The 27442-nt window shown below is 38.3% G+C and overlaps 2 protein-coding genes across 6 annotated transcripts in view; one reads left to right on the top strand and one right to left on the bottom strand.

Annotated features, from left to right (window-relative positions):
* RhoU overlaps positions 1-6647 on the bottom strand; it is a 47127-nt gene extending 40480 nt beyond the window's left edge. For 2 of the 3 annotated variants that reach the window (XM_033382181.1, XM_033382182.1), the window contains exon 1: positions 6065-6647. The gene's annotated coding sequence lies outside the window, so the exon portion shown is untranslated. The remainder of the gene's footprint in view (positions 1-6064) is intronic. The other variant, XM_015186790.2, reaches the window with a different exon arrangement.
* On the top strand, positions 5-10145 carry LOC6901088 (protein Exd1 homolog). 3 transcript variants are annotated; one of them, XM_033382185.1, is made up of 4 exons: positions 8622-8810; positions 8906-9460; positions 9521-9793; positions 9852-10145. In XM_033382185.1, exons 2-4 carry the CDS (start codon positions 8912-8914, stop codon positions 9855-9857), a joined length of 828 nt encoding a protein of 275 aa, XP_033238076.1. In that variant the 5' UTR covers positions 8622-8810; positions 8906-8911; the 3' UTR covers positions 9858-10145. The 3 variants fall into 3 exon arrangements, with proteins under 3 accessions (XP_033238075.1, XP_033238076.1, XP_033238074.1); XM_033382184.1 differs by lacking the exon at positions 8622-8810 and adding an exon at positions 5-200 and having other exon boundaries at positions 9521-10145; XM_033382183.1 differs by having other exon boundaries at positions 8907-9460; positions 9521-10145.
* The last annotated feature ends 17297 nt before the right edge of the window (positions 10146-27442 follow it).

Here is a 27442-nt window from a genome sequence, read left to right as displayed (position 1 = left end):
TTTGAAAGCTTAATATTTCCCAGTCGTTCGGCTAGGATTTATGGCTGCGTTTATCAGCTTTTCAGAGTTGTAAAGTTCGATACAACAGCGTCGAAAGAAAGGTTCGCTCAAGGTTGAGTAGTGTTATGGATAGATACATCGATGGATATTGAATCAAATGGGCTTCAAATGGGTAAACAGCTTTCGCTGTATGGACCGCTGTAAGTACTCTCCGAATTATTTCTATGACAACTTTTACCCTGTCATCGATTCAAGGACTTGGGGCAAAGCCAAGCCACATGGCAAACATTCTACCTTAATTTTGATGTATTTGTCTCTGTCGTGCTCACTCTTCGCTCTGCCTCTCTGGTATCTCTGCTTATAACCTTAATGCGTCTCAGTCTCAGCTTGCGAAAGGGTATTCCATGCCTCGAAATGTCGCAGGAAGCCTTCGATGGTCTGTCACCGTTTCTCTCCCCCTAATTTGTCTAGCATTTCATCTGATCCAATTAAAGGGCCGGACAAAAAATCGCCGAGATACTTTCCCTGTGCTTGGAGCCTTCAATTGCCATTTACCCACGATAATCACATATGTACATACACACTCGTACATAGAGTCTTTTAATTTACGCTTAAGTTAACCTTTCTCCTTCAGTAATATTAATTATAGTTTTTGCTGTCGCAGCACCGGCAATGAGTGGCCTTTCAATTAAAGAGGCCTGGAAGTTAATTAAGTACATATGTATGTACATATGTATGCATGTGTGTGTGCAGGAGTATGTACATACATATGTACTCGCGCCCCTCTCCTCTTTGTTTGCGGTGTTAACAGTTGATAGTACGGAAAATACAGTTCCTACTTTCAGAAGCTGATTGCCTTTTCAACCCTCATCGGCCAGGAATAGCAAAATATAATATAATTCATTTGATTTGCTTCCTGCAATGCAATTATTGACGTTCATATGTATGTATGTATGTACAGTGTACACATATCTGGTCTCTAAAAATAATAAAATGGAATAGAATAGAATACTTATACATAGACGTAAGCGTAAGACGTAACTCAAATGTCACTTTTATAGTACCAACTACTTCTTATAACATTACGCGGAAGAAAGTATCAAAAGCAACAAAAAATGTCTTTTATGGACCGCGATATGCCAAGAATTAATGTGCAGAAACTATTTGAAATTTCTGAGCAAAATATAGAGCGCATTCGACCTTTTCAGCTTGACACATGAGTACCTTCTGAACAAAATAAGATACGATAAATAATGATCCGATCTGATCCAGTTTCAGTAATCTTGTAGATATGGCCATTCATTATGATTGTGATCTTTTGTTTTCTCGTATCTTTGAAATTGTGGATGCCACAGATTTTCGCCCTTCGTGGGGGCGGAAGTGGGCGGGGCGAAGTTTTGAAATATATTTGTAACAGTGACATATCACAGAAGTCTGGATACAAAATTTCGTTGCTCTAGCTATTATAATCTTTGAGCATCAATCGACATCAATCTACTCGGCTATTGACGCTGATCAAGAATATATGTATATACTTATGGGGTCGGAAACGCTTTATTCTGGACGTTACACACATCCATTTCCACCACACCCCTATACTCATTTTGAGTTTCGGGTATAAACAGTAGCGTAAAAAACAAAATATTTTAAAAATCAAATAAAAGAAAAATACAGGCTCAATCATTAACCAATCGAGCTGAAATTTTCAGCGCGGCCGAATATTTTATTATTCATCCTAAAATCATAAACAAATTCAATCCGATCAGAGCGGCATATACAGGCAGGTATATACATACATGTATGTAAGTGCAGATGTTCCTTTACGCGCATGTTTAGAGTACAGTCAGTGCTGTTACGCGCAAACATTTATTTCTTGCCAGTGTTCCGATAACCGAATCGGGCAGCGTCAGCTGTTCGCACGAAAGCGAAAAATGTTGTCGGCCTGACCAAATATTTTCGAGACAAATTTGGGAAGGATTAAAACCCAAGCTAAATTTCCCTGGTAATGGTGTCAAATTGATGTTAATGCATCAATAAGTCATTTAATTTGTTTCTGTTGTAATTACGGTTCGTTTTGTTGCATAAAAAGCATAAAAACGGCTTTTTCATTTCGTTTGAATGTTCGTGATTCCGTTTTAAAGACGGAGAAATCTTGCGGATTGTTAAAACGGGAGCACCAAATGCTGGTTTTTCAAAAGAAAATCGAAGCACCTTTGTGAACATTTTTGGACACTGTGAACTTAGATTCCGAGAAAAGCGAGGCAGGAACTATTCCACTGATTAAAGCACGACTGCCCTCCGCTCCGCCCTGCACCACTCAAAAAAATCCATTTGTAATAGTTTAACCAACCAACCAATAGTTTAACTAACGTCATTATGGAAAGTTTATTATTTTTACACATTATCAGAGTGAATTGGGTTTTTCAACTTTTCGTTCGCGTCAGAGTTGGGAGTCGGGAGTCGGGAGTCGTAGTCGGAGTCGGCATTTTGAGGTACGGTGCGCATGCATGGAAATCGGTGTGCCAGCAGCCACAGAGCAGATGAAAAGAAATCGGGCTGGCATACCATACCGAAGTATACCGGTCCGAAACCGGTCCATAGCCCATAGAAAATCAGTTTTGAAATGCAATAAAGCGTGGTTTTTAAAAGTGAAGCGTAACGAGCTACGAACGAACGAGCAACAACAACAAAAATGTCCCTTTTTATGTGATTATATCTGTACAGATACACATACATATGTATGCATGTACGAGAGTAAGTACACACACATGCAGACTGCTGCTCGTACATTGCAAAATAAACACCTGAAGCGAGACAAATAGCCGGAGCGACAGCGAGAGCAACATCAGCCGATTGAGATATGAGATCTCTTTGTTTCTCTCTCTATCACTCTCTCTCTCTCTCTCTCTTTGCACCAACGGCCTACCGTCCGGTACTTTTATATGCAAAATCAGGTGGAAAAAAAAACTAGATTCCATTGAATTGGAAAACAACTCCTCATTTTGTACTAATTCAATACTTGCTCTTCGTTTTGAATTTTGTGTGTCTCTTGTCCGAGTCTTAGGTGAGCGCACTTATTCACTCAAACCATTTTGGAGCAGAATTTAAATTTACTCAATTCGTTTTCAGCATTGGGGACGTTCGCCGTTCAAGCACAGATTGCTAAACGCTCAGTGACGGATTTCATACGATTGTGCCGATTATTTGTGATTTTCATCCATAAATTCACCCGTCATGCCGATATATGTAGGCCAGAAGCAATGCATCATATATGGACCGTACTGTTTTTACGCTATATTACAGAATATCTGAGCACAGCAGGGCAACACGTCTCAAGCTTTTCATACTCAAATGATACGCGGAAATGGATTCCCATTTCCGGTTTCACAGGAACAGTGTTCCTTTTGGTTATGATAACGATCAGACCCAATCCAGATTCAATCCAAAGACAGACCTGGCTCTACCAACTCGGCTATTGATGCTGATCAAGAATATAGTACATACATATATACATTATGGGGTCGGAAACGCTTCCTTCTGGACGTTACACCTATACTCACCTATACTCATACTCCTATACTCACTTTGAGTATCGGTTTCCGTTTCAATAAAAATTAAAGGGCTTTTTATGCAACTAAACGAATCTGAATATATGTACGTATATTTTGACGTATGTATATTTTGCCTTCTTTATAAATATTTGCTTTTGGCCCAACCTCCAGTTTGGCTCGAAAATAATTGTCAGGGCAACAAAAATTATTTGCCCGTAACAGCACAAATGCGCGCGTAACAGGGCAGACTATGATGTTAACATGCGCATAACAGAACAGATAGGAAAAGACAGCTGATTGCCGCCACTTTTAGTTCAAAATTTAAGTGCAACATATTCACTTTCACCAATAGAAGTTTAATTTTCCCCAGACATGATAAATGCACAGGTGTTGCATCTAAGATGTCTTGATCTTCTTAAATCGCGCACTTTCTGCCGTCGTTTTGCTGGACATGCAAAACGAAAGAGTAAGTGAAAATGGGAGCCTGCTGAAAACTTTAATATGTACAAATATCTCACAATCAGGAAATTTTTGTTTTGTGAACAGTCAGTTCTGTGCTTTTGCGAACCGCGATACCGAACGACATATAAAATATGTTGTATAAATTACATAAATCATAGGCTCGCATATGTATTGGCTGAGTACCATGTATAAACTAGAGTCAAGGCCCTTGACTCTGCGCACAAAGTTCTTACTAGCTTTTTTATATCCTTCAGTTGTAACGTAACCTATGTATATTAATCTTTTATGTATTTTTTCTTGATGCATGCCAAAGATAGACCTCGACCTAAACAGCCTGTGCCCGCGTGTTCCGCCTTACCCAAAGGCCGCCTTACCTCAATAACATACAAAAGAATGTGGAGCTCTGATGCAATTCGAGCATAGAATCTCGCAGTGCGAGGGGAAGCTATTGGGTGATTCCAAAAAGCTCAGCGTTTCCACGGATACACACTGGCTTGAGCACATATCATCGCTGTTTTTATTTTGAATCACTCAAACTGCCGCAAAACAGAGCGTATTGACCATGAGTGGAAAAGCAATGAGTAAAAATAAGCCCGTATGATTGAATTCATGTGGAGGAGTGGTCGGCACAGAGTTCGCAGAGAGTTCGCAGAGCCGAAGAACTCTTCGGCTGGGAACTCTCACGCTTCGCTCTTTTCGGGTCGAGTCAGTCAGCTGTATGCGAGTAAACCGGTTCTCACATTATTCTATATTATTTTATTATATTCCTGAGTCTCGGTATACACATATGTATGCATGGTAATACAGTGGCGGAGAGTAGAATGTGGACACTCTTGCCAACTAACTTTAAAATGATGGGGCTATTTAAAAAACGAATGTGTATATAGTCCGAAAAACGAAATTTTTTTTTAGATTCATTCATTAGATTCATAAGCTATTAATTAACTTTATGTTTTGGTGTCATAATGTTAGAGGGGTAAACAAACAAAAAAACATAAAAATGTTGAAAATTACGAAATCGGATATGACGGCCATATTGGCTTCACGCTCTCAAAATTTAAGCCTTGAGCTTAAGGACGACCGTCTCGGCCGTCGAGCATCAAAGAAATCACTTTTTCGCCTAATAATCAGATGAGAAAAATTGTCCATTGATCGAATCAGGGATGATATTCGTAAGGAAACGATGGGGTTGCATGCCTATTTTTCGTTCAATGGGAAATTTTGCCGCATTTTGCAGACTACTCAGTTCAGCAAAATAAATAAAAGATAATACTGGAAAGGTATCCGGAACTGGAAAAGGGAAGCAAGCGAGAACGTGCCAGCCGGCTAGATGGCAATAATGGAGACAAATTTATTCTCATTTAATGAGTTTTTTTTTGACTGTCCACATTTCACTGTTCGCCACTGTATGTAGGGCCATGGGAATGTATTTGGCGGTGCAGCATAGGCTAGAAGTGGCCGGCCACAGTGAAGCCCCACAGAGTGGGCCTCAGAGACGGTGCACACGTACAGAGTGTGATGCAGGGGTAGACGAGGCACAGTGGGTTCTTATTGCAGGCAGACAGATTTGTATTATAGCAGTGGTCGGCTCGCATACATGAACATGCAGTGCTTTGGTGTGCGTGGACAGCAGGCTTCAACCACTGCACCCATAACCGTAATCACAGCACAGATCACGGAACGGAATGGGAAGAATAGACAAAGCAACACAAAAAAGGCAAACAAGGGAAAAGGGTGCATACGTTGTGAAGCAGCTGTTGCTCTCCGATCACTACCTGGCGTAATCAGACGACAACGGCAAACCTGCTTCCATGCCTCGAAAATATGCTGAAAGAGAAATGCCAGTGAATAGCAGGTAGCGCAAGAGAGTGCGGATTTTTCGAAGATTCCAAATCTCCTGGCTGGTCTTCAACCCATCAAATGGAAGCTATCGTTCCTGTAAAAGGCGCGTGTGACAACGGTTACGTTGTCATATGTACGAACATACCACCATACCATACACAACGAAACCACCCGCAAGATCTTTTCACCACCAAGCACATCAGACTTACCTTGGAACCGGTATCCATAACCTGGTTGCACTTCTTCTGTGAGAGGCAGCACTGCAGACAGTCTAAAAAGTGACAACCACATATGCGGACAACTCCGCTTCTTTTTCCCGATATGCACAATTTCACAATAAACAATGAAATAAAAAAAAACACCTGCAGTATTCTGCTGGCAGCGACGCGCGCAACCGAAACAAGCACAGACGTGCTGCTGCTGCGTGACGGCACGCAATAAAGTTGCGTGTGCAAGTATGAGGGTGGGGAAACTCAAAATTTAATCACAAAAACTAACACACAAAAAAAATTAGATGCAACGCAGAGAGCACAAAAAATGTTGAGAAAAAATACCGGATCGATAAGCTGGGCTTGACGATATGAAACATATTGAAACAATCATATTTAATATCAATGAAACCACTTTTCTAAATTTCTAAAAAATTCGACATTACTTTCTGCTGTTTCCATTGCCACGGCGGCCAAGACGGATCATTTCTAGTACAAATTTTTACAACCCGACGATCACTGACTTATTCAGATATACCCGCGACTTTTGATTATGTGTCTTATCGATTCACAGGGTTGTTGAAAAAAACTATCGATATTTTTGTGCGATAAGCGGGACCTCATACCATCGAATGTTCCAACAGATTATTCTGAGACAGCTCCCAGTGATATTCGGCTCTGGGAGTTCTCAGTTCAGCTCTGTTCGCCCCGAGCCGCGTCTGGTGGAACTCAGCAATGCATTTGAATTTAAGCGTGGCAACCGGTTCTCACACATTTTAGCCATAAGCTTGGTACTCACAACAGCAAAATTTTCCATCAGCTCAGCAGTTTAGCTGAATAGAGAAATATTTGATACATTTAACATTTTTACATAGACGTTTCCATAAGAATATTATACATGATTCGATCGGTGGAAAATTTTGCTGATCTAACTATGTTCTAGTTTTTACGTCGCACCTTGAATACCTTAATGAAAAATTTTTCTAATGTGACCTCTGTCGCATGGGACATCTTGCACAGGACTAAAACGTCTTGGGTTAATAAAAGCTAACAAATATACCATTAACCAATATTGAGTATATTCTGGAATTTTTTTAGTTAGTTCAATATGTGAAATAGATTTTGAGAAGAAACTTTCATCAAAAATCATCTAGAAGAAAATAGTAACCGAAAACTTGACCATAAAAATACCGAACAAGTGAACTTGTGCTTATTGTAATAGGTTTTTAGATCAAAGCTAACGAAATTGTATGTCAATTGGTTAAATTAATTAATTTTCAATCAATTTAGAAAATAACATCAGAACAAAGGTACATGCAGATGTTTTTATTTCAGCTTTTAGATATTTGGTCTGTGGAAACCTTAGCATGGAAATGGAAATACCCATACACAAAATAAGAGTTCTTCTGATATTGTGTGGCAAGCTTTACATTTATGTACACATAATAAGTGTGATACATACATTTATACCTTGAGCCTCAATACACACAATGAAAAAATGAATACAATCCTAAATAGATCACAAATTCTGTGTATTACACACTCATTCAAATGCGCTGCTGACTGGCTGGCTCATGGCTGAACGCTGGGAGTGTACGCAGCAAATTCGTTTGCGACATGATCGGGTTGTAAACTGGCACAATTATATACTGAATGGTTCCATAAAATACCGATTACTACGAGAAAAGCAGCCGATGGTATTTTTTGGTATCCTGCTAGGCTTGAGCGGAATATATAAATGTAATACACCTAATTCTGTTTTTACACGGTTTGAAAATCAAACATTCTAAATTTTGTTCACGATTTTATTCCATTCAACACGGTTCAAAATAATCCAACACAAATAGATAAAAACACAAACAGCTAGAAACCACACGAAAACAAGAAAGAGCATAAAGCGAATATATACATGCATATTTGATTCTCTTTAGTTTTTTTTCGTATACATACATATATGCAAGCAAATTTACTGGTCAGAGAAATTGACCGCTGTGTGGAAATTTAATAGGATTTATTAATTACTCTATTAAATATTATATTAACACATTTATTTTCAATAGAAATGTGTTAGTATTTTGTGAACTGTATTATTTATGCGCAAATTTAATAGGTTTTAGAGACAAGGAACCAATCAACTATTTTTGCATACGATCAACGTCTATTTTTACGCGGTTTTTTCAGGAACCAATCTACCGTGTTAAAACAGAATTAGGTATACATATACATACACATGTACATAATAGTGTAACCGTAGGGCATGCACACCTGGTCACACTCTTGCGCTAGCAAAATATATGGCACGTTCTGCTAGCAAAACTGTTTCCAGATCTAAACATTGCGCTTAAGGTACGACGCCCAAAAGTTAACTTTTCTATATATTAGTTTTCAACAAATTTATGTATAATTTGATTTCAAAGTAAGGTTATTTATCTGATTTTTACATGAATTCTACACCTACCAAGGCGGCTCCATCTGTTGGTGGTCCATGCAGAATACCGACTCGATATATCGATTAAACGGTGACTGAATTTCCTAATGCGTTTGACTCTGCGGTTAGTTCTGTGTGCGGTTTCTTTTGGCCATCAAAGTTCGGGCACTCTTCCCGCCATATGTACTTCTTTGTACACAAAGTGTTTCATCTTTGGCTATAAAGACATTATCATATAACTATAAAGGACTAATTCGTAACCAAAACTAATAGATGTCATAGACAAACTTATTTTTTCAACTATAATATCAATCTTTGGTAAGCATGGAAAAATAATTTTTCTTACACTTCAGCAATAGAAATGCACGCTTTTGACTTCAAACACTCCATACAACTTTCCTTATTATTCCTAGAAAAAAATGGCGGATAGCGATGATGATAGTGTAGCGTCGTTTAAGACGGCTGAAGAGATCAGCCCGTCGCGTGAGAAAACAATTTTTCCTCTAATGAGCCACGAGTTGAGCTCGCTGGAAAGGAAGCTTAATCGAATCGTATACATACAGCAGGCAGACGCGGCTTATCACAAAGCACTTAACGATATGCGAGATCAGTTGAGCATATCAGTGATTGCGGAGCCTAGTTTATATGGACGCCACAGACCCGTAGCGGTGCTAGTGGTGGCCACGGCCAATCAGACATATGTGTTCGATATCCAGGCACTGGGCGCCTTTTTTCCCGAGTTGAAAAAGCTGCTGGAGGATAAATATCCGAGAAAAGTGGTGCACTATAGTCATCGTATTTCCGATCAGCTGTTCTATAAGCACCAAATTACACTGACTGGATTCAGCGACACATTTGTGGCTCTGTGCGTAGCCCGGCAAGATAAAAGTGCCTGCTCATTGCCAGAAGCGATTTCGTCAGTGCTTAATATTCCTCTAAGGGAACTGCTCAGCGACGAGGTCACCGGGGTAAGTGCCATACCAAATGGGAAATTCGTTATTCGTTAATTATCCGATTCCTCACTGCAGGTAAGTGAGTCTCGCCAACTTTTCACAGCACGCCCATTGAGCGGGGACCAGTTTCGTTTTCTGGGCAGGATGGCCATACTGCAGCATCTAATGCACGACCGGCTGACCTTTGGCCACATTTGTGCAGGGATGCAACGCATGTCTGCTACATTTAGTCAAAGCTTCTGCCGTTTCCGAAATGGGTGCGATGTGGCACCTTATATGGGTCCCAAAAGCCGATTTGGCTTCCAATACATCGATACGTACTACAAGTCAGCCGTAGGCTCTCTGCCGGTAGACTATGAAATTGATCATGCAGAAAAATAAGCAATTAATCAAATTTTCCTTGAAGAAATAGAATCCCTGAACTGAAAAAGAGAAAGAAGAGACCTGAATTTCAGCATTAAGAAATACATCCATGAAATACATATAAAATAGTTATCATACCTTCCGAACATAGATCTAATTTGACCGTTGAATGAAATCATTAATACAATACAACTGCCGTAGGCAATACAAATTATCATTAGTTTCACACAATTTCTTTTGTTTCCTTAACAGTTGTATTATTATAGTATATTAAAATATTATTAATAATAAATAAAACAAGGCATCCACAATGATCAGGCCATCGTCAAAACGGGAATCAGGAAGACTTTTGAAGGCGATTTCAGAGAAGTTTGATACTGAGGAATACATTGATGATGATTCGACTGGAAAATTTGAATGACGTACTCATGGAACTTTAGAACCAAGATAACAAATAGTTACTGGAAGTTATTCGGCTACTTCTAAGAGAAGCGGAAAACGACTTGAACATATGAATACCCCTGATGAAAGATGACTGACATATAATTTCTCTGAATATAAGTATAACATGTAACTTCTTAAGTATGCTACTGCCCGTGTTCCATTACACTTCATAAAGTCAGTAGGTAGAAAGGGGATAAACGCAGTGCAAAAATAAATTCAAGTATAGAAATTAAATCGAGCCTTTTGCTAACAGAGCTCTGTTACCTCTACAGAGGTACCAAAAGACAGAGAGAGAGAACATACGGCTGTAATCTGCTCCATACAGTATTTACGAGGGTGGTCTGATAGGTACATAGCCTCACCTGAAGAACGTGATTCATTCTTTTAGACGGCTACTGTTAAAATTTCATCCAAATCAAACTCATGAAGCGGGTGGAAGCGGGCTTGTCTGCTGATTTTATAAAAATGGAAAAATTGCAATATCGGTCGTTGTTTCGATTCTTATTTTTGGAACGGAAATCGCGCAGCGAAATCAAAGAGCGCTGGGATGCTTTGTACGGTGACTCGTCTCCTTCGATGGCGACCGTCAAAAATTAGTTTAGCGAGTTTAGCGATGAGCCTCGTCCAGGGGCCCCGAAAATGGCTACCTCGGAGGAAAACGTAACAAAAATCCACGATCTCAAAAGAACGCGGGGGTCATATCCTGCATAAAATTTTGGACGTGAGAAAGCTGGGCAAAACGATCAGAGCGTTCTACTGTACCGAATAATATACCGACAAACGGCCCCATTTGGCGAAGAAAAAATAACTCTTCCACCATGACAACGCATCGTCTCACACCTCCGCTATCGCCATGGCCGAATCGGTCGAATTGCATTACGAACTGCTGCCCCATCCACCGTTGTATCCAGACTTGGCCCCGTATGAGTTTTTATACCCGATACTCAAAATGAGTATTGGGGTATATTAGATTTGAGGTGAAAGTGAATGTGTGTAACGTCCAGAAGGAATCGCTTCCGACCCCATAAAGTATATATATTCTTGATCAGCATCAATAGCCGAGTCGATTGAGCCATGTCTGTCTGTCCGTCCGTCTGTCCGTCCCCTGCAGCGCCTAATGCTCATCGACTATAAGAGCTAGAGCAACGATGTTTTGGATCCAGACTTCTGTGATATGTCACTGCTACAAAAATATTTCAAAACTTTGCCCCGCCCACTTCCGCCCCCACAAAGGGCGAAAATCTGTGGCATCCACAATTTCGACGATACGAGAAAACCAAAAACGCAGAATCGTAGAAGATGACTATATCTTACAGAGTGCAAAATCTGAACCAGATCGTATAATTATTATAGCCAGAATCACGAAAACAATTTCATTTTTTCTCGCCCTGTCTCGCTCTAACACACACGTAGCATAGGCGGCTTTGCTTAGAGTAAAACATTAGCGCCTAGATCTCAGAGACTATAAAAGCTAGTGCAACCAAATTTGGTATCCACACTCCTAATATATCGGACCGAGACGAGTTTGTTTCAAAATTTTGCCACACCCCCTTCCGCCCCCGCAAAGGATGCAAGTCTGGGGATATTCACAAATCTCAGAGACTATTAAAGCTAGAGTAACCAAATTTAGTATCCGCACTCCTGTTAGATCTCACTATAAAACGTATATCTCAAAATTTCGCCCCACCCCCTTCCGCCCCCACAAAGGACGAAAATCTGTTGCATCCACAATATTGCAGATTCAAGAAAACTAAAAACGCAGAATCATAGATAATGACCATATCTATCAGATTGCTGAATCTGGATCAGATCAGATAATTTTTATAGCCATAAGGAACAAATCAATTTGCACTGGCTACGCAGCGCCCGACGTCACGCACAGACTGATTTTCTGTCTCTCTCGCACGCACTCTTTGTCGTGTCGTTTAATATTAGCGGAGTCTTCCGGAGGAGAGCCATACTGACTTAGTTTCGGGTATAACTGTAGAGTTGCGGTGTCCGCAGCAACTCACAACGTTCCCCCTCGTTTTATTTCCTGAAAAGTCACTCGCCGGACAGAAATTTGATTCGACTGAGGAGGTCATCGCCGGAACGGAGGCCTACTTTGCAGACCTCGAGAAAACTTATGGGTTAAAGGAGTTGGAACATCGCTGGGTCAAATGTATCGACCTAAACGAAGACTATATCGAGAAATAAATCGCCACTTTTCCAAAATTTTCGTTTTTCTTTTGACCCCCCTCGTACGTAAGGGAGATCTCCGAAGGCCGAAGACTCCTGTTTTGCCTGCTAAAATTGAAAACAGGTTTTTCTATGGTCATTGAGTTTAGGGGAAGATTTAATGCAGAGTGGCACCTCTTTCGTCCTTCTAGTAAAGCAGCCGGGATTCCTGATAGGGCAACTGGTACTGAAATTCCGAGAGAGCGAGATGAAAAAGTGGATGGTCCTCACCACAGTGGAGGACGTCAAATATTAATTAATTCCTCTTGATAAGCGTCGGTATATTATTTTTTACGAAATGGTGAGTTAAGGGCTTGAACAGAGGGTCCCCGGGACGGAGGTCTGGACCTATCCCTCCAGATCGCACTCAGTTTGATTATGGCAGAAGAATTGTCTATTTGGGTCTCGAAGGTGCGACGTACAGTTTCATTCTTTTTTTGCATTCGCATCAGAAAGCAGTATCTGTACCCGACAATCTGCAAAGACCAACTTCATAGCTCAGCGTTTTATTATATGTATGTCATTTAATATATATATTTGAATAGAATATATACATACGTATCTGGGCTGGGCATTTTCGTGAAATAAGAAAACTAAGGCCAAAAACTTAAGGGACAATAAAAATACGTTTTCATATTATTTTGTCCCGATACTATTTTTTTGATTGATTGAAACTGAACTATAATTGCATTAACACTGATATGAAAGTCTATTAGCAGAAGATCATTTTTCTGGATAGAAACTTTAATTAATGCCCTTTTCAAATAAATGAATTGATTTAGAATTTTCTGTTCCGTTTGGAAGATTTTTAGATTTTACTGGATTAAGCCTAAGTCGACTTCTAGTTCTCGTACGTTCGCGACCACATGTTTATTGCTATCAATATGAAAATTTAAAATTGGATGAGCCCCATCTTTTGTACTAAACATAGAGCTATCAAAATGCTATCGAATGCATTAATGCGAAATGCTATTAAAATTTGAGCTCCATATTCATATACCAAGAAGTAATCTGTGAAAACTAAAACGAATTAATTGTTACGTGGATGTTACGCTACCCAGAAAAATCACTTTTGCAACTTTCCCGAGTTTTGAAAAAAACCCTCGAAAATAACCAGTTTTGAACGCTTAATAATTTCCAGACGGTAAGCTGAAGCTTTAAAGTGTTTTGGTCTGATTTATATCTGCATTTATCAGCTTTTCAGAATTGAAAAGTTCAGTAAAACCAAAAGTCAGTAAAAACCACAGCATCAAACCAAACGAGGGGGAACGTTGTGAGTTGCTGCGGACACCGCAACTCTACACTTATACCCGATACTAAGTCAGTATGGCTCTCCTCCGGCAGACGCCGCTAATATTGAACAACACGACAAAGAGTGCGTGCGAGGAAGACAGAAAATCGTTTTTAGGTTTCTCGAATCTGCAATATTGAGGATGCAACAGATTTGCGTCTTTTGTGGGGTCGAAAGAGGGTGAGCCGAAATTTTGAGATATACGTTTTATAGTGAGATCTAACAGGAGTGCGGATACCAAATTTGGGTACTGTAGCGTTAATAGTCTCTGAGATTTGTGGATGCCCCAGAATTTTGTACTTTGCGGGGGCGGAAGGGGGTGTGGCGAAATTTTTACTCAAAACGGTCAAGGTCCGATATCACATGAGTCTGGATACCAAATTTGGTTGGTCTAGCTCTTATAGGTTCTGAGATCCTTGAGCTCATATTTTGACAGACATGGCTCAATCGACTCGGCTATTGATGCTGATTAAGAATATATATACTTTATGGGGTCGGAAACGATTCCTTCTGGACGTTACACACATCCACTTTTACCACAAATCTAATATACCCCAATACTCATTTTGAGTATCGGGTATAAAAACAATTTCTGGACTATAGCGGTGGAGGGTGGTGGGTGGTCCTTGGGGGTGGTGAGGGTGGTGTGTTGCAAGAACAAGTACAAGTATACAAGTATATGTACAAAATTTAAAAGCTCTAGCTTTAATTTCGAGCTCTGTGTTAAACAAATCTGAGGTGCTGGCTATATCATGCTGGGGAAGGGGGATGATGGCGTGGTCGAATCTAAAAAAAAAAACCGAAAGTTTATAAAAATATTCAAAATAATTGTGCAAAGTTTCAAGGCTCTAGCTTTAAAACTAGACTTTATGCCAAAAAAACGACGTCTGGACCATATGCTCTGGCTCAGTGTCATTTTTATTTTCCTTGGAATAACGTTTGTTTTTTTTTACATTTAAAATGGTAATTGGCATTTTCGAAGGTACCGAACGATGTTTAACGGTCAAATGCGATTTTAGGCGGTTTTCCATAGAGTTTTACAAGCAATACCTTAAACGACGCCAAATAAATGTACCTATACAAAATATGAAAGCACAAGAACCATTTTTTTGTTCTTTCAACTTTGTTTTCCTTAGATTTTAAAGGCAAAGTTTTGAATAGACGACTCATACTGAGCGGGTCCGTTCAAGACTGGCATACACCAGGATTAACGAAAAGTTCCCTATCTGCTGGTAGAGTCAAGGCGCGTTATCACAGGCAACAAAGCCCAAAGAAAAAAGGACGCCATTGAGTTTAGAATTCCATTCCCTTTCTGACTGCTTCAATCCACATATTTCCTTTCTCAGCAGCAAAGCCTTAGCTGGATGAGCTCCATCAATGTAAACCTGCGGTTTTTTCATGTTCACTGTATTTCTCAGGTCACTGTACAGGTATGTCGTGCATACATCCAGCGGCGTGTCGAGAAAAGTTTGCACCTAGGGAAAAATATATTTGTTCCATAATTAAAGAATCCGTTACACAAAACTCGTTCGATAAAAAATTGAGACTGTTAAGTCTCTTCTATCCCATTGAAGATCTTAAGTAATTCCTAACTAACGTTAGATTGCTAAATGAACGCTCTGCTGATGCAACAGGAATGGTTAAAAATATACTTTAAGCAATTTAGATATTTTTGTAATTTAATGAATGTATTAAAGAATTTCAAAATGATCAATTTTTTCAAAGTTTTTTGTTTTTACTTTACTTGACACTTTTCCTGGACTTTGTTCAGTAGCATTTTCTCGCTAAATTCATTGCATGCTTTTAAAGCCTGTTGAAAAATCAAAATCATGTGGGTTTCTTTATTTATTTGATAGCTAATAGCTAATTTTTACTTAATGTTTGGTAAATTCGTTGTCGTTTTATTTATGGGCTGGCCTCTTCGCAAAGTTTTAGCCTATTTAAGGCTAGATCTAGCTTTTTTGAAAGCGGATATGCTTTAAAAATTATGCAAATTCTTATAGCCTTAAATCTAGCCTTTTATTAATTTTACTTGTCCCTTGTACTTAGTCCCTTGGGAAAGTACAGATGACACTTTGAAGTTTTGGTCAGAAGTACTGACTTATAAAGATGCTGGCAAAAACAAACCTTTTGATGAAATCGCTTTATTACCCATTGTAATTTTAAGTCCACCGTGGTCAAATGCTGTGATTGAACGGGTATTCAGTCTAATGAATATCGTTAAGACCAAACTTGGGATTCGAGTAATAGCGAATGAGATGAAATAAAGATAATAAAAATAATTATAATATCTAAATATCTATGTATGTGCTGTTTTATTTGTAACCTATTTTTATACCCGATACTCAAAATGAGTATTGGGGTATATTAGATTTGTGGTGAAAATGGATGTGTGTAACGTCCAGAAGGAATCGTTTCCGACCCCATAAAGTATATATATTCTTGATCAGCATCAATAGCCGAGTCGATTGAGCCCTGTCTGTCTGTCCGTCCGTCCGTCTGTCCGTCCCCTTCAGCGCCTAGTGCTCAAGGACTATAAGAGCTAGAGCAACGATGTTCTGGATCCAGACTTCTGTGATATGTCACTGCTACAAAAATAGCAAGGGTTTTCGTCCTTTGTGGTATACGTTTTATAGTGAGATCTAACAGGAGTGCGGATACTAAATTTGGTTACTCTAACGTTAATAGTCTCTGAGATTTGTGGATACCCCCAGATTTTCGTCCTTTGCGGGGGCGGAAGGGGGTGTGGCGAAATTTTAAAACAAACTCGTCAAGGTCCAATATCTTAGTAGTTTGGATCAATAATTTGGTTGCTCTAGCTCTTATAGTCTCTGAGATCTAGGCGCTAATGTTTTACTCATTTTGAGTATCGGATATAAAAAGTGAGCGCATATGTAGATCTCAGAGACTATAAGAGCTAGAGCAAAAAAATTTGGTATCCACACTGCTGTGTACTTCAAAATTTCGACCCACCCACCACCCGACCGACCTATCATTATTATAACCAAAAGGAACAAATCGACGAAAAGTTCTGATTGAATTTTCGTCTCTCCCGCAGACACTTTTTGTCGCTCAATGTACGCGCCGTCTGCCGGGGGAGAGCCATTCTGACTACATATGTATCGGGTATAAACATAACATATGTACATACATACATAGCTCGCAAATAACTGTTGACTGTTTTTTCCTTACGGTCTCCTCGCGAGAATAACCGAACAAAAAGCATGCAAGTTAACGTACCCAATTTTATTGAGCTCTTATACGAGTTGTAAACAATCTTTGGCTTTCCAAAACGAAAACAATTTCAATCTTGGGCCTCCGCCTAATTGATTTCTAAGATGTACAATCTCAAGCGCCCCCGCCGCAATCCCAATCTTTGACACTCGCCTAAATGGAAAACCAATGTTTGCCCACACCCGGCTTCTCATAAACAATCTCACTCCCGGCTTTCTGCAGATCCTGCACTTTAGGCATTTCTCTCTTTGGATGACGAAATCCAATACTCGGGATGGCGAAATCAATTGAAATGTTTATAGAAAAACTATTCCCGAAAGGGATTAACGATGCAAAGATCAGAAAGTTAAAGTCAGTCTTGATCCAGCAGCGACACCGCAAAGTCTAGCTAAATATTAAGATCGCGCAATCCCTTGCCCGGAATTCCTTTGTGACCCTCTACTTAAATCTATATCAGGGAAGTTCGAAGTAAAATAAAAACTTTTTAAAAACCCAATCCGATAAAAGTGTTGCGTCGTGCCGAAACCCGAAGGACAATTAATTAATGGAATAAATCCTTCAAATTTAAAAACGCGGAGTGACTGTGTGATATAAGATAAAACGAGGGGGAACGTTGTGAGTTGCTGCGGACACCGCAACTCTACAGTTATACCCGATACGAAGTCAGTATGGCTCTCCTCCGGCAGACGCCGCTAATATTAAACGACACGACAAAGAGTGCGTGCGAGAGAGACAGAAAATCAGTCTGAGCGTGACGTCGGGCGCTGCGTAGCCACTGCAAATTGATTTGTTCCTTTTGGCTATAAAAATGATCTGATCTGATCCAGATTCAGCAATCTAATAGATATGGTCATTATCTATGATTCTGCGTTTTTAGTTTTCTCGAATGTGCAATATTGTGGATGGCACAGATTTTCGTCCTTTGTGGGGGCGGATGGGGGTGGGGCGAAATTCTGAGATATACGTTTTATAGTGACATCTTAAAGGAGTGTGTGTACCAAATTTGGTTACTCTAGCCTTAATAGTCTCTGAGATTTGTGGTTGCCTCAGATTTTCGTCCTTTGCGGGGGCGGAAGGGGGTGTGGCGAAATTTGGACAGGAAACGGTCAAGGTCCGATATCACAGGAGTGTGGATACCAAATTTGGTTGTTCTGGCTTTTATAGGTTCTGAGATCCTTGAACTCATATTTTGCAATTGGCAAAACCGACCATGAAACCTGTGTGTTAGAGTGAGACAGAGCGAGAAAGAGTGAAATTGTTTTCGTGATTCTGGCTGTAATAATTATACGATCTGGTTCAGATTTTGCACTCTAGAAGATATAGTTATCTTCTACGATTCTGCGTTTTTAGTTTTCTCGTATCGTCGAAATTGTGGATGCCACAGATTTTCGCCCTTTGTGGGGGCGGAAGTGGGCGGGGCAAAGTTTTGAAATATTTTTGGAGCAGTGACATATCACAGAAGTCTGGATCCAAAACATCGTTGCTCTAGCTCTTATAGTCTTTGAGCATTAGGCGCTGAAGGGGACGGACAGACGGACAGACGGACGGACGGACAGACAGACAGGGCTCAATCGACTCGGCTATTGATGCTGATCAAGAATATATATACTTTATAGGGTCGGAAACGATTCCTTCTGGACGTTACACACATACACTTTTCACCACAAATCTAATATACCCCAATACTCATTTTGAGTATCGGGTATAAAAAGTGAGATAAAAAGGAAACAAACCGGAGCTTAGGTTGTGCAAAAATAAATACAATATACAATACAAATACAAATACAACTACAAATACAATGCAAAATACAAATAAATACAAAAGCTAATCAAGACAATTCATAAATACAAAAAAACCAAAAAACCCAAAGTTTTTAAACAAAACCAACAAAACCAAAACACAAAGAAAGTGAAACTATCAGCGAAACCAAAGAAGGAAGACCCCCAGAAGACCCAGTTAAACAAAGAAATTTAAGAAGGAAGACCCGTTCAAAGACCTGTCAGCCAAATCAAGAAGGAAGACCCGTTCGAAGATCTGTCAGCCAAACTAAGAAGGACGACCCCTACCGGATAGTTCGTGAGCAAAAGTTGTATTAATAAATATATAAGTTCAATTAGGTTATATTAGATTATAAAAACTAACATATAAGAAAAATTAAAGGTGGATCAACTAACTTTAGATTTTGAAAAACTAAAAATGATTAACTCTCAAACAAGGACCGATCTCACTGCAGATCTGGTCAAACAATTGATAGCACTTCAAATTTCACAAGTACAGGAGCAAATAGTAAATTTGAAACAACAAATAGAAACTAAATCCGATCAGGTATCAGATTATCAGGCAGAAACAATAGACGAGACAATAAAAGATGACACCACATTAAAGGTAATAGAATCCCTACCAATTTTCAATGGTGGATTAAACCAATATGTAGGATGGAGGGAAGCTGCAGAAACTGCAGTGAAGTTATATAAGAAAGGAAGTAAGCAATATTATATTGCATTAACAATTTTGAGAAACAAAATAACAGGACCAGCACATGACGCACTGACCAACCACGGGACAGTTTTAAATTTCGATGCCATACTTTCACGACTTGACTTTGTTTACAGTGACAAGAGATCAATATATATAATAGAATAGGAACTAAGCGTTCTCCGACAAGGGAACCTTTCAATTATAGATTTCTATAACGAGGTTAACAAGAAAATGACCTTGTTAATAAATAAGACAATAATGACTCACGGAAAGGACAGTGAAATCACCAAAGAATCAAATAAAAAAATTAGAGACAATGCCTTACGCATTTTTGTCACTGGCCTAAACGGCGGCATTGCTGAAATCCTATTTTCATTGAATCCCCCAGATTTACCGAATGCCTTGGCAAAGGTACAGGAATTGCAATCTAATAACATTCGGGCCCAATTTGCCTACCAATTCAGCGGTCCCAGAAATTCAGGGAATAATAATTTCAATACCTTAAGATTCAACCAACGACTACCTAGGACTAACAGTTCACCATTCGACCAAAAAAGGGATTTTCAGAGGAATAACATGTCTTAGGGACAACCCTATTTCTTGGGTAATAGACAACAAAATCAGGCCCCAGAACCAATGGATGTAGACGAATCGATACAAATCCGGAACCGACAGAACAGCAATCAATTCAGGGGAAATAATAACAATAGAAATTATCGGGAGAATACTAACGGTTATTATAGGAGAAATAATAACAATTATAACCAAGCCCAGCATTTTAGGGCAAACGTAGTACCGAATAATCAGTCTAACGACAATCAAGCGCAGAAACGAAAGCCAAACGAAATGTCGGAACAACCGGCTAATAAAGCAATGAGGATAAATAACATTGAGGAGGATCATTTTTTAGATCAGCCCCCGAAGTAGGTCTGCCCTACCTAAAAAGAGTAGATAAAAAAATAAACAGAGAATTAAAAGTTTTGATAGATACGGGAGCAACTTCCTGTTATATAAAAAAGGGAATTTACGAAAACAAAAAAGAATTATCAATTTATAAGAAAGTTGCTACAGTGAATGGGTTTTCAATAATTAAATATTTCCATAATATAACTATTTTCAACACAAAACAAGTGTTTTATGAAATAGATGGAATGGAGGCAGATTTACTAATAGGATTTAACCTATTAAAAAAAATCGGAGCTGTTATTGATACAGGAAAGGGACTTTAAGTTATAAAGACAATGAGGAGAAACTAATATATGACGAGGTCCTTTCTTTAAACAAATTAACCTTTATAGAAGGAAAAACCATCCTTCCGTTGAAGGAATATATAATAAAACGAGGGGGAACGTTGTGAGTTGCTGCGGACACCGCAACTCTACAGTTATACCCGATACTAAGTCAGTATGGCTCTCCTCCGGCAGACGCCGCTTATATTAATCGACACGACAAAGAGTGCGTGCGAGAGAGACAGAAAATCAGTCTGAGCGTGACGTCGGGCGCTGCGTAGCCAATGCAAATTGATTTGTTCCTTTTGGCTATACAAATTATCTGATCTGATCCAGATTCAGCAATCTGATAGATATGATCGCTATCTATGATTCTGCGTTTTTAGTTTTCTCGAATCTGCAATATTGTGGATGCAACAGATTTTCGTCCTTTGTGGGGGCGGAAGGGGGTGTGGCGAAATTTTGAGATATACGTTTTATAGTGAGATCTAACAGAAGTGCGGATACCAAATTTGGTTACTCTAGCTTTAATAGTCTCTGAGATTTGTGAATATCCCCAGATTTGCATCCTTTGCGGGGCGGAAGGGGGTGTGGCGAAATTTTGAAACAAACTCGTCTCGGTCCGATATATTAGGAGTGTGGATACCAAATTTGGTTGATCTAGCTTTTATAGTCTCTGAGATCTAGGCCCTAATGTTTTACTCTAAGCAAAGCCGCCTATGCTACGTGTGTGTTAGAGAGAGACAGGGCGAGAAAAAATGAAATTGTTTTCTTGATGCTGGCTATAATAATAATACGATCCAATTTAGATTCTGCAGTCTAAAAGATATGGTCATTCTCTACGATTCTGCATTTTTGGTTTTCTTGTATCTTTAAAATTGTGGATGCCACAGATTTTCGCCCTTTGTGGGGGCGGAAGTGGGCGGGGCAAAGTTTTGAAATATTTTTGGAGCAGTGACATATCACAGAAGTCTGGATCCAAAACATCGTTGCTCTAGCTCTTATAGTCTTTGAGCATTAGGCGCTGAAGGGGACGGACAGACGGACAGACGGACGGACGGACAGACGGACAGACAGACATGGCTCAATCGACTCGGCTATTGATGCTGATCAAGAATATATATACTTTATGGGGTCGGAAACGATTCCTTCTGGACGTTACACACATCCACTTTTACCACAAATCTAATATACCCCAATACTCATTTTGAGTATCGGGTATAAAAATATTTTGAAGAAGAAAAAGAAATGAAAAGTGAATCAGTAAAGGTAGAAGGAAGTTTATATAGCTTGGGATCAAAAAATCCTGAGCACGCCGACGAAGAATTATCCGTTAATAGTTTGGGATTCAAATATCCTGAACCCGCCGTCGTTGAATTATCCGACATCCAAAGTTTTAATAGTTTGGGATTAAAATATCCTGAGCACGCCGTCGTTGAATTATCCGACATTAAAAGTTCGAATAGTTTGGGATTAAAGAATCCTGAACACGCCGTCGTTGAATTATCCGACAATGAACAATTTAAAAGTTTGGGATGCAAAAATCCTGAACGCGCCGTCGTAGAAATATCCGACATTCCAAATTATGCAAATTCTGAATTGAAAAAAACGAAATTGTATAGCACAATAACATACAAAGAAGACAATTTAGAATACCTCAGAGAGAAAATGGTATCTATCATCGAAGAAGACCATGCCAATATAAATTTACAGTTACCGTTCAGAACGGATATAAAAGGAGAGATTAACACTGAACATGATAGACCGGTATATGGCAAGCAGTATCCATACGCTTATTCGGTTAACGATTTCGTTAATAACGAAATAAGTAAAATGTTGGATGAAGGTATAATCAGACCTAGTAAAAGCCCATATAATTCACCGGTAATAGTAGTACCAAAGAAGGGAGTAAATGAGGACGGAACTCCTAAACATAGATTAGTAATAGACTTTAAGAAACTTAATGATAACACCATACCGGATAGATACCCTATGCAAGATCCTTCAGTAATCCTTGCCAATTTAGGTAAAGCGAAATATTTCTCGGCCATTGATTTAGAGTCAGGTTTCTATCAGATTTTAATGAGGGAATCAGATATTGAAAAAACATCTTTTTCCATAAATAACGGCAAATATGAATTTCTAAGAATGCCTATGGGATTGACGAACGCTCCCAGAATTTTCCAAAGGGCAATGGACGATATACTTAGAGAACAAGTTGGGAAAACTTGTCACGCTTATATGGACGATATAATAATATTTTCAAAAAACTATAGAATAACATTATAAAGATCTAATTCATATAATACAGATATTCAAAACGCTAACGTGAAAATTTCACTAGAAAAGTCTAAATTCTTTCAATTGGAAACCAAATTTCTGGGATACATTGTTTCCCAAAATATCATTAAAACAGATCCAGACAAAATCTCCACAATACAAAACTATCCAATTCCTAAAAATATCAGAGAGCTACGTAGCTTCTTAGGACTAACAGGGTATTACAGAAAATTTGTCCGAAATTATGCCACAATTGCCAAACCATTAACAAAATATCTGAGTGGAGTAAATGGGAAAGTTTCACGAAGGGCATCCAAGAAAACATTAATACAGCTGGATGAACCAGCAATTGGAGCGTTTAATAATTTAAAGGACAGTTTAATAGCACATATTGAATTAGTACAACCAGATTACAATAAAAAATTCACATTAACCACAGTTAACCACATTAACCACACAATAGGTGCAGTTTTATCACAAGATGGGAATCCCATAACGTTTATTTCTAAAACTTTAAGTAAAACCGAGCAATTATATGCTACTAATAAAAAGGAATTATTAGCTATTGTATGGGCATTAAAAAATTTGCGAAATTATTTATACGGAGTGAGCGGAATTGAAATACATACAGATCACCAACCTTTGTCCTTTGCAATGTCGCAAAAAAATCCAAATGTTGAAATGAAACGTTGGTATTACTTCATAGAAAGTTTCACACCAAAAATCATTTATAAGCCAGGCTCAACTAACGTAGTAGCGGACGCTTTATCTCGGATTAAAATAAATCATATGACAGATAGCGATGTCGACCAGACAGAATCAGAATCAGACATAAATACTCAGCATTCAGCAGAGAGTAGTTTTGAAAACGTCATTCAAGAGACTAGCAAGCCTCTAAACCAATTTAAACAGCAGCTACTATTAGCGCAAGGGAGATTCACAGTCCATGAGTTAGTAAGAGTTTATGAAAATACCCGACATATTATTGAATTTGATACGGTTGACAATCTGCTAATCATTTTAAAAGAATTTATTCAGCCTCACTTAACCACAGGAATACACTGCACTTTAGAAGATTTATACCTTATCCAAAATAAGCTTAAGGAAAACTTCATAAATAAATTTCTCTCCACGAGAAAGTTCCTCCAAGATTTAGTAAATTCAGAAGATAAAGCTATAATTATAGAAGAAACACATTGCAGAGCCCAAAGAGGACTAGACGAAAATTACAAACAAATAACTAATAATAACTTTTAACAAAAAATTAAAAGAATATATAAAAAATTGTGAGATCTGTAACAAAAATAAATATCACAGACACCCTGTAAAAATTCCAATTGGGGAAGCTCCCATTCCAGCAAAAGAAGGAGATCGATTACACTTATACTATGCCCAAAACTTAACATTCATAACTTGTATAGATTCTTATTCCAAATACTTGGTGGTCAAGGAAATCCAAAGTAAATTAAACATTGAAAATACGGTAATTGAAATTTTGCATCACTTTCCGTTAGAAACATCATTAATGACTGACAACGAACCAAGCTTTACTTCAGCACAATTTAGATCATTCATACAAAGAAGTAACTTAACTATTTATTATGCTGATCCCAGACACATGCGCAGTGCATCAAGGATGAACTAAATCTAATAGATTATTCAGAAATAATAATAAGGGCGGCACTGAAATATAATCTGACGATACATTCAACGACCAATCAAATGCCATTGTATAACAAAATAGAGCACAAGAATAATCCAATATTACTTAAGGAAGTTTAGACCAAAATGCTTAAGCTACATAACAAAGATAGAAGAGAAAAAGAATATAAAACAGGAGAAGTAGTTTATGAAAAGAAATTTGGGGAAAGAAATAAACTTCAATCCCGATACAAAAAGCAGGTAGTTAGGGAAAATCGACCGAATAAAATTATAATCAACAATAGAAACATAATTATACATAAAGATAACATTAAATATTAAGGAAATACTTTCCATTTTTCCAGAAAATGTATGCGAATATACTCATACTGACTTTTGTTATATTGACGACTTCGCAAGTAATTGACTATACGCATAGTGACTATCTATTGCTCAAAGACGACAGAGACGTTTACACTTATGAAACATACGCCAAACTTTTCCATATTACTAATTTGAGTTTTTATAGAGAATAATTGATATTGAATCCAAATATGTCAACAAATCAATTAATTCAGATGATGAGTGGGAAATATCAATGGACTTAAGTCTAACAAAATTAATGATTTCAGAATTAGTTCCAAAACGGAATGAAAGGGGAATTAATGAAGCCCTGATCATGACGACTTTGAAAATACAAAATAAAGTAAATGAATTAACTGAAAATAATAATAAACAATTTATAATAAATTCCAAATTTTTCAAAGAAAATTTTTCAATGAAGAAACGATACTGAGAAAGCATCGTTAAAAATTAATAACTTTTGACCTACTAAATTTAGTTGATATCATAACCCTCTTAAAAGTAAACATTTTCAATACAAAAATTGTAAATAAAAATGAGATAGATGACATTTATAAGCATGAAAAACAGCCTGTTAAAATGGCTGATCTACTGGATATTGCAACGGTTAAAATAATTCGAAATGCAGATTTAATAATCATTTATATAAAATATCCTCAAATTATTTGCAAGTTTTACCATGCAAGAGCCATCTCACAAAATGATGGAATGTTAGTTATAAGTGAAAAAGTTTGTGAATGTAAGGAGAAATACTATTTAATGAATAATTTTAAAAGTGAAACTTTTAACAATTACGCACAAATAAATTTAAAGAAGACCTGTTTCACCAATTTACTTAATGGCTTTAAAGCCAACTGCACTAAAAAAAGGAAAAAAAACAAAGAAATATACATCATACAGGATGGTGCCATATTAGTTTCAGGCAACAATAACGTAGACAATATTACTTTGTTAAGTTCGTATCTCCTTATATTCAACAACACAATTATAATACATAATATAACCCACATAAATGATAAGGGTAAAATTCTAAAATACATATCGCATCATAGATATAGCGAATTTGAATTAGTTGATTATGTACAATCGAATGATAAACAATTTTCTTTTGATAATGTTAATATTTTAAATCCCCTTATAACATTAGGTAATACGGCCTTACCATTAACAACGTTATTTTTAATCATTTTGATATTGCTAATGTTATTTTACTTCGGCTATAAATTAACCAAATTTGTACTTATTAAATCAATAAGAATACCGACAGAAGAAATAGTGGAAAGCAACCTTCAAATATTATCAGAAGAAATTAGAGCTCTATCAGAACTTCAAAATGTATCGGGACGAAACATTTAAGAATGGGGGGAGTTAACGTACCAAATTCTATTGAGCTCATATACGAGTTGTAAACAATCTTTGGCTTTTTAAAAAACAATTTCAATCTTGAGCCTCCGCCTAATTGATTTCTAAGATGTAAAGATGTAATGGCTCCCGCCACAAACCCAATCTTTGACACTCGCCTAAATGGAGAAACAATGTTTGCCCACACCCGGCTTCTCATAAACAATCTCACACCCGGCTTTCTGCAGATCCTTCACTTTGGGCATTTTGCAGTTCTCTCTTTGGATGACGAAATCCAATACTCGTGATGGCGAAATCAATTGAGATGTTTATAGAAAAACTATTCCCGAAAGGGATCGACGATGCGAAGATAAAAAAGTTCAAGTCAGTCTTGATCCAGAAGCGACACCGAAAAGTCGAACTAAATACTAATATCGCGCAAACCCTTCGTCCGGAATCCTTTGTGACCCTCAACTTAAATCTATCTCTGTAAATTAGAAGTTAAATAAAAAATTTTTAAAAACTCAATCCGCTACCGCAGATATTTAATTTGTACATATGCCACGGGAACTCGGACTGGGATGGAAAACTCGCACAAAATCACTGCACTGGTGTTTGGCTTACTTATCTTGAACTTGGAGCGATCCGCCGATGCTGGCTGGGCTAAGCTTCTCCTTATGAGGAAGACGAAGATCCGGCTCGAAGGACCAATGTTTGTAGGGGGGCGGATCGAGGTTCAATTATCCAACGGCGAGGTGTATGTTCCAGCTTAAACTCCTAGCAGTCGTCACAGAAAGGAAAGGCCGATGGGTTTCGTTGTATATATATATATATATATATTGTTCAGGTATTTATTGGGTATTCGCGCTGTATGTCGTAACGTAACTGCTTAACTGTATGCCTTATGGTGCTCTTTCTGCCGTGAGCGCCGTGTGGATCGTGGATTGTGGATCCGAGCGCCCCTCCGAGCGCACGAGAGCGAGCCGGGACCGAGGCGCGCGGAGCCGGCACAGTGCGCGGAAACTTTCTACTGCTGGCCTGAAAAGATCTATTTATCTTTTTTTTTCACTTTCCAAATGGTTGTTATAAATTTTACTGTAAGTCCAATGTGGGAC

The sequence above is a fragment of the Drosophila pseudoobscura genome, chromosome X (genome assembly GCF_009870125.1).
Source record: "Drosophila pseudoobscura strain MV-25-SWS-2005 chromosome X, UCI_Dpse_MV25, whole genome shotgun sequence".
Classification (NCBI taxonomy): domain Eukaryota; kingdom Metazoa; phylum Arthropoda; class Insecta; order Diptera; family Drosophilidae; genus Drosophila; species Drosophila pseudoobscura.
This window is presented reverse-complemented; position numbering and strand designations above follow the sequence as displayed.